A 13,334-nucleotide genomic window follows, 5' to 3' on the forward strand; every position below is an offset into this window, starting at 1 on the left:
ACTTCTGCAGTACCTTGTTGACAATCTTGAACGGAGGGAATGCATATAGATCTAGATGTGACCAATCTAGGAGAAAGGCATCTATATGAACTGCTGCTGGGTCCGGGATTGGTGAGCAAAATATTGGGAGCCTCTTGGTCATCGAGGTTGCAAAGAGATCTATGGTTGGCTGGCCCCAGGTGGCCCAAAGTCTCTTGCATACATCCTTGTGGAGGGTCCATTCTGTTGGAATTATTAGTCCCTTCCGACTGAGACAATCTGCCATGACATTCAAGTTGCCTTGGATGAACCTCGTTACTAGTGATATGTCTAGACCTTTTGACCAGGTGAGGAGGTCCCTTGCGATCTCGTACAACGTCAGAGAGTAGGTCCCTCCTTGCTTGGAGATGTACGCCAAAGCCGTGGTGTTGTCCGAGTTCACCTCCACCACTTTGCCTTGAAGGAGAGACCTGAAGCTTTTCCAGGCCAGACGTACTGCCAGTAGCTCCTTGCAGTTGAAATGCATTGTCCTTTGACTCGAGTTCCATATTCCCGAGCATTCCCGACCGTCTAATGTCGCACCCCAGCCTACGTCCGATGCGTCCGAGAAGAGAACGTGGTTGGGAGTCTGAACAGTCAGGGGAAGACCCTCTCTTAGGTTGATATAGTCCTTTCACCAAGTCAGACAAGACTTTATCTTTTCGGAAACCGGGATCGAGACCGCTTCTAGCGTCTTGTCCTTTTTCCAGTGAAAAGCTAGATGGTATAGAAGAGGACGGAGGTGTAGTCTTCCTAGTGACACAAATTGATCCACGGATGACAGCGTCCCTACCAGACTCATCCACAGCCTGACTGAGCAGCGTTCCTTCTTCAGCATCTTCTGGATGGATAGCAGGGCTGGGGGCTGATCGTCTTGTTCAGCAACGTCCTCATCAGAGGGTTCCTCATCCGAAACTGATGAGGAAACGGCAACGGAGTGGGCAACGTCTGACTCGCTGAATCCGGTCGCACTGGCTGGATGCGTGACGGAGCCGGACGCAATATCATGGAACTGCTGCACAGTCTGTGAACTGTCAACAACCATGGGTGCGCGAGGAAGCACAGCGTCAACCCGAAACTGTCTAGACCGTCTGGGTTGTGCAGTCAACACCCTACCGGGTTGCTGAGGTTGACGCACTGCGTCACAACAAGTCACCTCTGCTGGTTGTTGAACGTCCTGAACGTCAACAACCATCTCCGAGCGTCGCTTAACGTCAACGTGCGGCTGGCAACCCACACTGGGTCGCATCGGTGGAGGAACCACCTCAACTGGCAGACGCGAGTAGGTTACCTCAGCGTCAACAGGGCGCACAACCGACCGGTTGGAAGGTTGTTGGCCAGAAGGTTCTTCTCCGCATTTAAGTCCTCTATCAAGGACGCAAGCTTGGACTGCATGTCTTGCAGCAAAGCCCATTTAGGGTCTACGGGAGCAGGTGTGGCAACAGACGGGGTTAGCGACTGAGGCGGAACCGTTTACCATCCCTGAAAGCCTTGTTATGCGTGACATAATAGTACAGCAAAACTTCAAAGGCTCGACAACAGCTGAGAAGTTGACCTGTAAACAACTTGGAGCGTCTCCTGGCTAGGCGCCAGGGAGAGTCTACCAGAATTGAGAAGTCTATCTGGGCAGAGGCATGAACTCCCAAGCCGAGAACTTCTCTCGTGTCATATCAGACTCTCGCTCTATAAACCAGTTTAAAAGAAGGGAAAGCAAAGGCTGTATCCCCCAAACTCCTCCTGGTGAAAAACCAGTCGCCTAGCCAACGTAACGCTCTCTAGGAGAGCGAGAGAGCACTAGCTTAAAAACAACGGCTTCGAAGTAGCTAGGCCTAGTGTAAGCTCTGACGTTTAGGCGAACGAGGAGCAGCAGTTACAAGATCCGGACGAAGATCCTTAAAAAAAATCATCATGATTTAATCAAAGTCCATAGGAGGCTAAGCAGCTTAAGGCTCCTCTCCATCTGACAGAGTCCTCAAGGGAATATCAGTAGGAGGGAGAACAGCAACTTCCTCATCTACAGGAACCTTGTCCGATAAAAGCTGAGTCTCTCACTGGTGCATTAGTAGCGGACCAGAACGCAACGTCATGTAACTGCTTGACAGTCTGTGAACTGTCAACAACTGAACTGTCAACCACAACAGGTGCGTGAGGACGTACAGCGTCCACTCGAGACTGCTTTGACTGCCTAGACTGAGCAGTCAAAACAACTCTAGAATGCGGAGGTTGACGCACAGCGTCAAAACAAGTCAACTCCGATTGTTAGTGAACGTCTAGAACGTCAACAGGAGCATCAGCAAGTGGCCTAACGTCCAAATGCGGCTGAAAAACCACACGAGACCGCATCGAGTGTGGTTCTAAACAACCTGACTGACGTGACTAAGCTACGCCAACGTCAACAGTAAGCACAAAGGAACGTTAGGTTGGCTGAAAGCCAGGATATCGATGAGATAAACGGCTAGACTCAACGGACTAATCGGCAGAATAGTCTTCCATAAGGGAGGCAAGCATATACTGCATGTTTTGCCATACAACCCCTTAAGGATCAACGGAAATGGTTGTGGTAATAGACGAGGGTAACGTCTGTGACCGCAACACTTTGCCTACAAAAAAAGACTTTCGGAGTCTGTGTTACGCTTTTGTTAGGCGGCGAGCAGTTATCCGATGACTGCATAGGGTCAGAGCTGTCCTAATGGCTGTAACCAGGACGCTGGACCTGTCCTGAAAGGACTGACTTTCGCTTAAGGGCTTCGAAACCTTGTGACAGGTTTCTTATGCGAAAAGCCTACGGATGGCGAGGAGAAACGACGTCTCTCTCGTCTTATGGTAGGGGAGATCTTGGTAAGAAACACCCGATACCATAGAGGGAAAACGTCTGTTCGTTGGTCAAGGCCTCTCGAACCCATAAGTCTTTTGACATTACTTCTCCCCTGGGCTTGGGAGCTTGCAAGAGGTCCCGGACTAGGTGAACGACAGGCACGAACAGACGAACCCTCGGACGCAACACTGTAACACTTTGCGCCTCGGACGCAACACTGTAACACTTTGCGCATATCACTTTATCACTTCGATTTTCTGTTTTGCACTTATTTCTACCTGAAACACGCAATTCTACCCTTCATTATAAGGTAGTAATTGCGAAATTAGTCGTATAATGCAAGCTCATAATACCAGCAAAAAACAGAAAACATATTTAAGATAAAAAGAAAAAACAGTGGCTGGGAAAGAGACTAAACACTAGTTCATATAACTACGTTTTCAATCTCTCACCGCACATAGCCTGGGGACGAGAATAAAAACCTAAAAACGTTTTATCCTTCCTCCCCGTACAGAGACTAGGGACGAGAGTAACACGAGAACAACGTTACCCGCTTGCACGGAACGTTTTCTCTCCTCTCTCTCCCTCCGTCTCTATCTCTCTCTCTTTCTCTCTTGATTTCGCACCTAAGAGAAGAGCCCAATTATATATCGTCAAAAAAACATGTTATTTGACTAAAGGAAAAAACTGAAAGGTTTTTCAAATAAAAAGTTCCTTTAAATTAGAATTTAAAACATTAAAGCTAAGAAAGAATGAACAAAACGTCAGAATCGATTTACTCTTACTGCAAAGTGAAACCGTGATACACTCTCTCTCTATCGTAACGATAGAGCGCATGTTGAACGTCCTGAACGTCAACAACTGCGTAGCATAAAAAACTAAACGTTAGTTAATCTTTGAAAACAGTACGAAGACTATCAAAGAAATTCTTTCATAAAATATTACATTTAAAAAGTTTTAAATTCTTTAAAAGCTAATTACGATATAAAGGGCTCAACGTTGATTAACTTTGGTTCCAAGTTAGGACCGCCTACTATCAGGAAAGGTCGCATATAAACAAAACATTAAAATTTATTTTTATATGTTTATAATAAATGGAAAGTTAATCGAAGAGGCCTAATAAAGGCGGAGAGATATAAAATATATACTGTAGATCTATAACGTGATAAGATAATTACTAAAAGCCTAAACACACTTCCGTCTAAGGGAAGGGTCGGCCATTTAAAAGTGAAAGAAAGTCCATACTCTCTTTGTCACCATAATTAAATATATCCAAAACGAGTTCAAGTTTTGAGATGAAGATAAAACACCTGCATAGCGAAAGCTCAAAACTAGAATAGTGTACTTCACCAAATAGTTGTGAAAACAAATCCAGTTAACAACAGCGAATTAGTAGGTCTTGCCGGTAGCCCGACAGAGAGAAAATTGAGTTCTTTGTTTACATTGAGTACTGAGTACCTGCACGACAGATGGCGCTGTTGAAGTACACCCCCTACCTGCATAGCGATCGCTGGCGGATTTTTAACGTAGAGTTTTCTGTCGAGCAACAGAGTTGCAGCTTATATAATCACCGGCTAAGTTAAATATTGAAAAAATGGTAAATAATCAAATATTAGATCACAAAATTCACTTTTCATATCCATAACATTTTTTACCAACAGACAAATTTCTTGGACCAGTCCTTCTATTGCAATATCAAAGGTGCAATTCCAAAAATATCACAATTTGGAAATGGTGGGCAGGGCAATGACATAGATGCCCTTACACCAAATGATGAAGAACGTTCTGCAGCCACAAAAGTAAAGAGGAGTAACCTAGCCCATTTGATAGAGTAAGTACTACTTAAGCCGTACAACCAATGAATAGAAGAAAAAAGTAGATTGTGATTATGATTTTTCCCTTGCGGATAATTGTATACCCCAAACTTTACCCTAACATTTCAACTTACCCCATGTTTAAATATAAATATTGTAATTCCATTACATTGCCCTTGAAATTATGGTAAATTAGTTAATGCTGTATGAAAATTTAAAGGATAATGTGAATCTAGAATGTTATTTTCACTTTAAGAAAAATTGATTTCACCAAATTTGAGGTTCCTGTCTGATATTCAAACTAATGTATTTACTTAATCAGCCTATATATATCAGTTTACAGTAGTGAGATTGGTATTACTATATGGACATGAGTCATGGTATGAAAATGAAACAATCTCCAACAGATTTAGCAGATTTGAGAACAAATCCCTCAGAAGAATATTGGGAGTTAAATGGTAGAACAAGATTAGAAATGAAACTATAGGAGAGATTACTCGAGTGCCATATGTGGATGAGATCATGGTGAGGGGTAGATGGAGATGGTTTGGGAATGCTCCTCGCACTCCCCCAAGAAAGATTAGTTCACAAAATGCTTGACTGGGCTCCACAAGGCACTAGAAGACTTCGAAGACCCAGGCCTATATGGCTGAGGACTATGAAACGTGAGATAGATGATGAATGAAGAAGTATTGATTTAAAACCTCAAGATAGAGACGACTGGCAAAATCTAACCGAGGCCCTTTGCGTCAATAGGCGTAGATGATGATAGTGTACAGTATTTACTTACACTGGTATTGTTTGAAATGTGCAACTACAGTATTTGAAAAAGATTTTGGTAGCATAAAATAAATCTTTCTTGCTCAGACGAGCATTTAAGGTGACCTTTGGATCATCAGCTGTGGTTTTTCTGTCTGGTTCGCTCTTATATCTCTCATTTGGAATGCACTTGTGTCTTTATCATACAGAAAAATGCACATAATCAAGTGCATAAGAAGCAAGGAGTCATTCAAACATATGGCCCAATTCATGTCTAATTCTGATAACATTTGTTTTGATTGTTAAATCTAAAAGTTGCTTGTGTTGTAGAACCCTTTTTTTGAGTCGTCCTGTAAGTTTGGTAAAGCAATAAAAACTCAAAATATGCAAACCCATAAAAATAGGTTATTCAAAATCAACTTCATTTTGGGTAAACAACAGAACTTCTAAAAAAATCCATAACGACTCATTTATTTTTTTTTAACACTACACTCAAGGGTTTGAATTATTTTTACGGGACAATACTATAAAATTTGTATGAAACGATATTAGTTACTGGGGATTAATATAGCTTTATGATTATAACTTCTATAAATATCTAGAGAGTTTTTAATATCTACACTACAGTACTCAAGTAATCAAACTTTTTTCTATCTCCATAGGTTTAATGAGGAAACTGGACTGCCCCACAACTCTTCCCATGAATCACCACAAGTATTTTCATGTACTAACAGTAAAGTATCATGTGCTCAAGTAAGATGTCTCATTAATTCCTGGCCAGGAGACACCAGATCTGCAAGTCTTTCTATAAGAATGGATGTTAACCTTCGAGTTTTAGGTAAACAAATTTTGAAACGTTTTATAAAAAGATAAATATAAGAATTAGTTGATGCCTAAAAGACTCGAGCATCTAATAACAACAACGAAGTTTGTAAATTTGTCTTAAAATTGAAAAAAACAAAGTCACAGAATTTACCTAACAAGAGCTCAGCATTACTGGCTTAAATATTTTTCCTTTCCTCACTTCTGATTCTGTTTTCAATGAAATATATAATCTTTCTCACTTGATAAACTCAATAGGTGAATTTGCTGTTTAATTTGGAATTATACCAAAGTGTGTCCTTCATGTATTTTTGCTACTGAAATTACTGTATAAAAATGTTTATCAAGTAATGTAATCTTTCGCTTCCCTTTAACCTCTTTTTTTCCATTTCTCCAATTACAGCTAGTCATATTTCGGCTCGTGTGGGTGCCAGTGTGATGAGTAGTGCCCGAGCTTCGATTGTTTCTCTTAATCCACAGTTGATCTTCCAGGGCAACAAGTGTGTATATTATTGAGTTTTATTCACTACAAAAGCATAATTATTTCAATGAACCTCCCCTGATGTTCATATTGCATCTTCTCTGGAAGCTCAGTTTTATTGATATTTAACCTACCCCAAAAATAAGAAATAAATTCCAATTTTCTTTTCTTTCAATAGACTCATACCGCTAGTAGAATAATGAGACAATCTTGCTGTTTATGGCAAGAAGCAAAGCTGGAACCCACCAGAGGATCTTTGTCTCTTCAGTCTCCTTGTCAGTTTGACACACCTATCCTCTAGAATGTTCAGATTTTGGTGCATGTAAACTTGTCTTCGTCTAGATTTCTTGGCAGCTACTGTTTAGATTGTTTAAGTGAATTGTTTCTGGGCAATCGTGATACTCCCTTCTTTTGTGTCTCGTGTCAAGGACAGTAATGTGGTTTAAATAACTGTTACAAGGAATAACAAGGCCTCATTGTTCCTTTCATGGCATAGTATGTTTCAATGGTAGCCAATCACATGAAAACCTCTATGCACAAAAGAAAACTTTATTTTAGTTCAAGGGGAAATTCCGAGAAGATTAGGCTAGTTAATGATAATGAGGAAGATGATGATAATGACACACCAGCTGCATTTTCTAACATAGCATTTAACAAACCAAGTTTTGATAACAATGAGCTTCAAAAACTTCTTTAGTTTCTCTAGTGAAATCTTAGAAGGCCAATGAATCCTCCATTATGGGCAGTAATTCTGACCTTACCTGCCCAGTTGCTCACCCTAACCTGGCTTCTCAAGTTGGTTCTAATGGTGAAAGTGTTCCATTCAGTTAGGGTTTTGATTGTGCACAAAGTTACAGACTCAAGCTCCCCTCATAAAGCCTGGAATTCTTTATTTACTTGAAACCCATCTGCTGCAAACTCTCGCATTCCCAACATCTTAGTTGCTCAAATGACAACTAGATTGTGAGGTTGAAGATTGAGCTAGTAGTCTGGATCCTAAAATCCCTCCACTCTTTTAAGTAAGTGCTCTTAAGCAACCTCATATTTCATATGTAGATGGCTAGGAGTATCGTATGATTCCTTTATTGCTGAAAAATATCCAAATACGTTGCTTAAGATAAGTTCTGATGCTGCTTATTCTTCAAAGTCTTCGGAGACAGCTACAGTACCTCCAAGATTATTTATACCACTCAAATCTCCCCTTCCATTGTAGGTAGAATCAATAAAATGTTATCTCAAATAAACAAAAAAGCTGATAATTCTGGTTTTCATATAGTGCCAATAACAATTTAATTTCCTGCCTTGACCCCATCATTAATGCTTATTGACTAAAAAAACTTCAAATTCAGGGTTTGTAAGATGGTTTACTAAGGAAATGCTGTTATTGGGTAATAAAGTAGGAAGTGTTCTTGAAATACTCTCCTTTGCAGATTCTATATCGAGGGTTATTGTTAGACTTATGGAAGAGAAATTTGCAGGCCATCAGATTTTGAATTTGATTTTGGATTATCTGACTTATTTAAATAAAACTGTTTCAAATGGGGCTTCTGAGGGGATTGAAGCCTTTGAGTGTTTTGTGATAAAGAGAAAACAAGTATGTTCCTCAATGGTGGAGAGTGTCTCTGAGGCTTGAAACATTCATTAATTTCTTTCCCTTATTTGGGTCATGTTTTGGATGAGACAAGATTGATAAAATAATAGTTCTTGTGGATACAATGACTCAAATTGTTGATATGAGGTATTTTTCTAAGAATACTCAAGTTTCCACCTTTAAGCCAACAGCTTCAACCTCTTTAAAATTGTCACCAAGCAATTCCTTTTGTAACAGTGGTAGACCATCAGTTTCCGCTCGAACAAATGTTCCGGGAAAGTTGCCAACATGATTCGAAGATCGTATTGGAGAATGATGTGATGGTGCTTTCAGTTCTATGGCATTTGGGAAAGCCTTCGACCCGATCCATGGGTGCTAGCTGTATTCAAAGAAGGTTACCGGATCCTTCAACCTCCGATCTTCCCTTGTCCAAAGAGCCAGTTCAGTATCCATGTTATCAAGCAAATACAGCAAAGACTCAGATTTTGAAACTAGAAATTGTGAAAGATGTGTTACAGAGGTCTTAAACCATTACATATGGGTGACATTTTGACCTCAGTATGTGCACAAGACTAACAATCCAGTTGGAAATAGGATCAGTGTTCAGGCTTAGCGGACTAGAAATCTTACGATAAACCAACAAGTTTTTTAGGTATGTTCTGATGCAATTTTTTCATCATAGTATGCAAAGAACTGTTTCTTAATAATACTGTAAAGCATTTATCTCTCAATTCTTTTATTTTGTGGCGAATAAAACCAATAAATTTTTTTTGAGTAGCTCATAAATCAACTTAAATCTAGATTCAGTGATACAGAAGGTCCTCAACTTACAAACAGTCGACTTAGAAACATCCAGAGACACAAACACAAATCCAACTGAAATCGTAAGTCTCAGATATTGTATCAAAACTTAGTATACTGTAATAAGATAAAGAAATACTATAATACAACAATACTTCATCATTTAATACAGTTGGCAAAACAGCATTTGCAATAGCCTTATATTTATTTCATATGAAACGGGACTATTAGCCAACTTTTATAGCTGGAAATTGTAGGCATGGCAGTCAGGTTAGGACTAACATAGGACAAAATTTAACAAAACTTCAACTTACAAACAGCTTCTTGGAACCTACTAAGTTTGTAAGTCAAGGACCTTCTGTATTTCAGGCCTAAACTACCCAGTTTCACCCCTAACAATAATGGTCATGTGGTAATTAGATCGTCATCTACACCATGCAGTGACAGCTAGCGTTCTGTTGGCTTTAGCGTCGGCTAAAAGCATAAGGGAAATACATGCGTTGTAGATCAGGGTAGGCTTTGGGAAACTATATAATCTTGTCTCTTTTACCTTCTTTCAAGCCCAAAATGGTTTAAGGATTGTCTCTGTCTCAATTTTTCCACATCCCTTCACTAAAACTGGATGAAAACAGTTGTGCAGAGAATAATTTGTTGTCCAGTAAGAGCAGGAAACTTGTATTCGGACATAGGAAAGGTAATAAGAGGTAGTATCCCTAATTTATTCTGTGGGCTAAGTGTCCATAATTGCCTGCTTAACAAAAATGCTTCGACATGCCTTGTTAAAACACAATCACAGAAGCGCACAAGTAATTAGATAAAAAAATCATCAATGCTTGAGAGTGAAAGTACATGATATTATAAGTGCACCTACCTTTTTGATTATTGCAGAAATTTTTCTTTTGAAAAATTATAGCAGCAGCTCAATGGTGTAGCAAGGTGTTTGTAAAACATTGTCTTAAAAAGCCATTTTACAGTACAGTACTGTATTTATTATTACTTTAGTAAACAATCTAGAATCCTGTATTTCAAAGTAAGCTAGACAAGTACTGTATACAAAATACTTGTATAAAAATTAATTGCTCTTTTTCCTTCAATTGCACCCCACCTCCAACAGTGTGGGAGTCAGCAATATGAATATCAGGGGAATTTCAAATTATCTAAAATTTTTATGATAAAATTTATTTCTATACTCACCTGATGTTCAACATGCCCACCCTACTCCCCACTGACTCATAGTATCAAGAAGAGGGATAATGTCCAGTACGAAAATAAAGAATATACCTATGAATGCTACAACCACTACAACCAAGGCTTCCGATCACTTACTGCTAGAGAGCTCTAGTCCTTTGTTAAGAGCATGTATTAGTTAAAGCAAAAGAAAATAGGAAAAATTTCAAAACTTCTAAAAATATTACGGGCAGGTGTCAATCAAACCAGGCTTTTGGAGAAGCAGCAATATGAACATCAAGTGAGTGTAGAAATAGGAAATTTTATCATTAAAATTCTCATTTTATAATAATTGTAATATATTTATAAATCTGACTCAATGCATCTAGTAATACATATATTATCAACATACCATTGAAATTGAAAGGCCATTACACGTCTGATTAACAGTTTTTTTCTCATTTTCTTTCAAATAGAAACACTTCAGCTGTTATAGAGACTGACCTTGTTCCTCTCAGTCTACCAGTAAAAAGAGTAGCTTGGTGGATCATCTTCATACCAATTATGTGTGGACTATTACTGCTGCTTCTTCTGGCTCTGATACTATATAAGGTAACATCATAATGATCACTAAACATTTAGAATTACAATGTTTTCACTTTATTCACTAATTAAACTTCAAAGGAGTTTCAATTTATTTATCAAGAACAGACCTATTTATCAAAAACAAAACCTCTAGGTCAACCTTATGAGTTTAAAATGTTGACACAATGGTGTGATTCAATTACTTGACAGTTGAAAATTCTTCTGATGGATCTGTCTCCAACAGAGATCATGAGTTGTGCAATGCTAATGTTACTCTGTTAATTACATTAAGGTCCATAAACAATAGATATTTTCCATTGGGCATGGTAATTCTTTAATTAGTTTCCCTGCTAAAATCGACACACACACACACACACCTGTTTAGTTTATAATAGTTCTAAACTATTCCTCCAGTAACTCCTCCCATGGTTTCACATAATGCTCCAGCTACCTGTTTCTCACACTTTAGCCTATAAACCCTCACCCTTTTGTTACTAGAGTATTGCCTCACGATACGAAATTAATTTGTTCCGGAGTGGCTTTCGTATCATGATTTTTCCGTATAATGAGTCATATTTTACATGTAAATCGTCTAATTCATTCCAAGCCCTATAAAAAAACCACATTAAATTTCATAATAAAGCTGTAGCCGCAATGAAATAGAGCCAAATACATTTGAATCATTCAATATACCTAACTGTTAATACCTGTAAGTGAAGTAGATATTAGATCATAAATGGAAAATAATAATATGAAAATGATAAGAAAATGTGAAACCTTACCTTTCGAGTGAGGTGATGTCCAAAAGTGAAAGTGGCAGCAGAGGAGAACAAACGGCAGAAAAAATCAACAAATGGTAGACAACATTAACACTTAACTTTAGAAAATACTTAAAACTAAATTTATTTCTATTTCTAATTTCTTTTAATTTTTTTCACTAAGTTTTGTACATTTTAAATTTCATCAATTTCTTCTTTCCTTCCACTTCTTCGTTTTTTCGGATCACTTTAACTTTCGCCTCGGCTTACTAATGACCTCTTTGAAAAATAACAATCTAAGAAAGCTTGTTTCTGATACTTTTTCAAATGTACTGAGCTGGCAGCCACCCCATGCCGCACCACCAATTGAACGGCAGTTCATCTCTTAAATCTCTCAAACCACCCGCGTGAAGCCTTAAACTCTGGAGGGGCCTGCTGCAATGCCCCTTCTCCTGCATTGTCTTTGTCCTCAGTATGCACGAGATCACCGAATATGGCGCTGGTCTTGTGGCAGATTATCGTCTTAGGGTTGTGGTGGCCTGGAGGTAGCGTCCTTGCCTGGTGATTGCCAGACTGGGGTTTGAGTCCCGCTCAGACTCATTAGTTTCTTTAATTGCTGCATCCTCACCATCCTTGTGAGCTAAGGATGGGGGGTTTGGGGGAGCCCATAGGTCTATCTGATGAGTCATCAGCAGCCACTGCCTGGCCCTCCTTGGTCCTAGCTTGGGTGGAGAGGGGGCTTGGGTGCTGATCATGTGTAATATGGTCAGTCTCTAGGGCATTGTCCTGCTTGATAGGGCAATGTCACTGTCCCTTGCCTCTGCCACTCATGAGTGGCCTTTAAGCCTTTAAACCTTGGATGATTGTCTTTCCAGCAATTTCCTTGTCTTTAATCCATAGGAGAGGTCTCTCCATCTCATCAAAGATGTGGCTCCTCTTACTTGAAAGGACAGTCATGCCCTTAGGAGGTGTTGCTGCTTTGATGCCTTCCTTCTGCTTAAGGATGGTGTCTATCATTGACAGATTTCGGCCATACTCCTTAGCAATCACACTCAACCACATGCTACCCTCATAATTCTTGATTATCTCTAGATTCATCTCCATAGAAAGCTTCCTCTTCCTCTTTACTTGAACATAAGCAACATTCTTGGGACTCATAGCTATAGAATTACAGGTTGAATAAAGCAACATGAAAAATGACAAATTCGAAGATAATTTGTATTTTTCCTAACCATACAAACCTTAGCTATTTACAAAGGGTTTACTTTTAGCGCAGCTGAAATGACGAGCCAATAGTTTTTAACGAGGGTTAATTACCCCCGCGCTAGTTAGCGGGGGGTGGGAAAGGGTAGCTTGCTACCCCTCCCCCCCTCCACACACCGGTGACTTGCTTCACTTCACTTAGAGGTAGGACTTGACTTGGGGGTCAGGGATGGCGGGCACATATGTGTAAATAGCTAAGGTTTGTATGGTTAGGAAAAATACAAATTATCTTCGAATTTGTCATTTGTTCCGTAACCGAAATACAAACCACGCTATTTACAAAGGGTGACTTACCCCTTAGGAAGGGTGGAAAGTCCCCAGCCTTACTGACTTCGGCTTGCCCGGGGGCTCGATCCCTTAGTGAGCAGCACTAGAGAGAGGGAGCCCCTGTACCTCACAGGTTCCTAGCATCGCTAGGAACGAGTGGCCTACATAAGTAGTGTGAGGAGGAGAGTGTGAC

At 39.7% G+C, this 13,334-nt stretch overlaps 1 protein-coding gene across 2 annotated transcripts in view; it reads left to right on the top strand.

Annotated features, from left to right (window-relative positions):
• LOC137656839 (integrin alpha-PS3-like) overlaps positions 1-13,334 on the top strand; it is a 114,799-nt gene that overhangs the window by 91,897 nt on the left and 9,568 nt on the right. For both annotated transcript variants that reach the window (XM_068391171.1, XM_068391173.1), the window contains exons 19-22: positions 4,495-4,664; positions 6,069-6,244; positions 6,632-6,728; positions 10,745-10,880. In XM_068391171.1, the coding sequence (XP_068247272.1) occupies positions 4,495-4,664; positions 6,069-6,244; positions 6,632-6,728; positions 10,745-10,880 (579 nt within the window). The remainder of the gene's footprint in view (positions 1-4,494; positions 4,665-6,068; positions 6,245-6,631; positions 6,729-10,744; positions 10,881-13,334) is intronic.

This window comes from Palaemon carinicauda, chromosome 17 (assembly GCF_036898095.1).
Source record: "Palaemon carinicauda isolate YSFRI2023 chromosome 17, ASM3689809v2, whole genome shotgun sequence".
Lineage (NCBI taxonomy): Eukaryota > Metazoa > Arthropoda > Malacostraca > Decapoda > Palaemonidae > Palaemon > Palaemon carinicauda.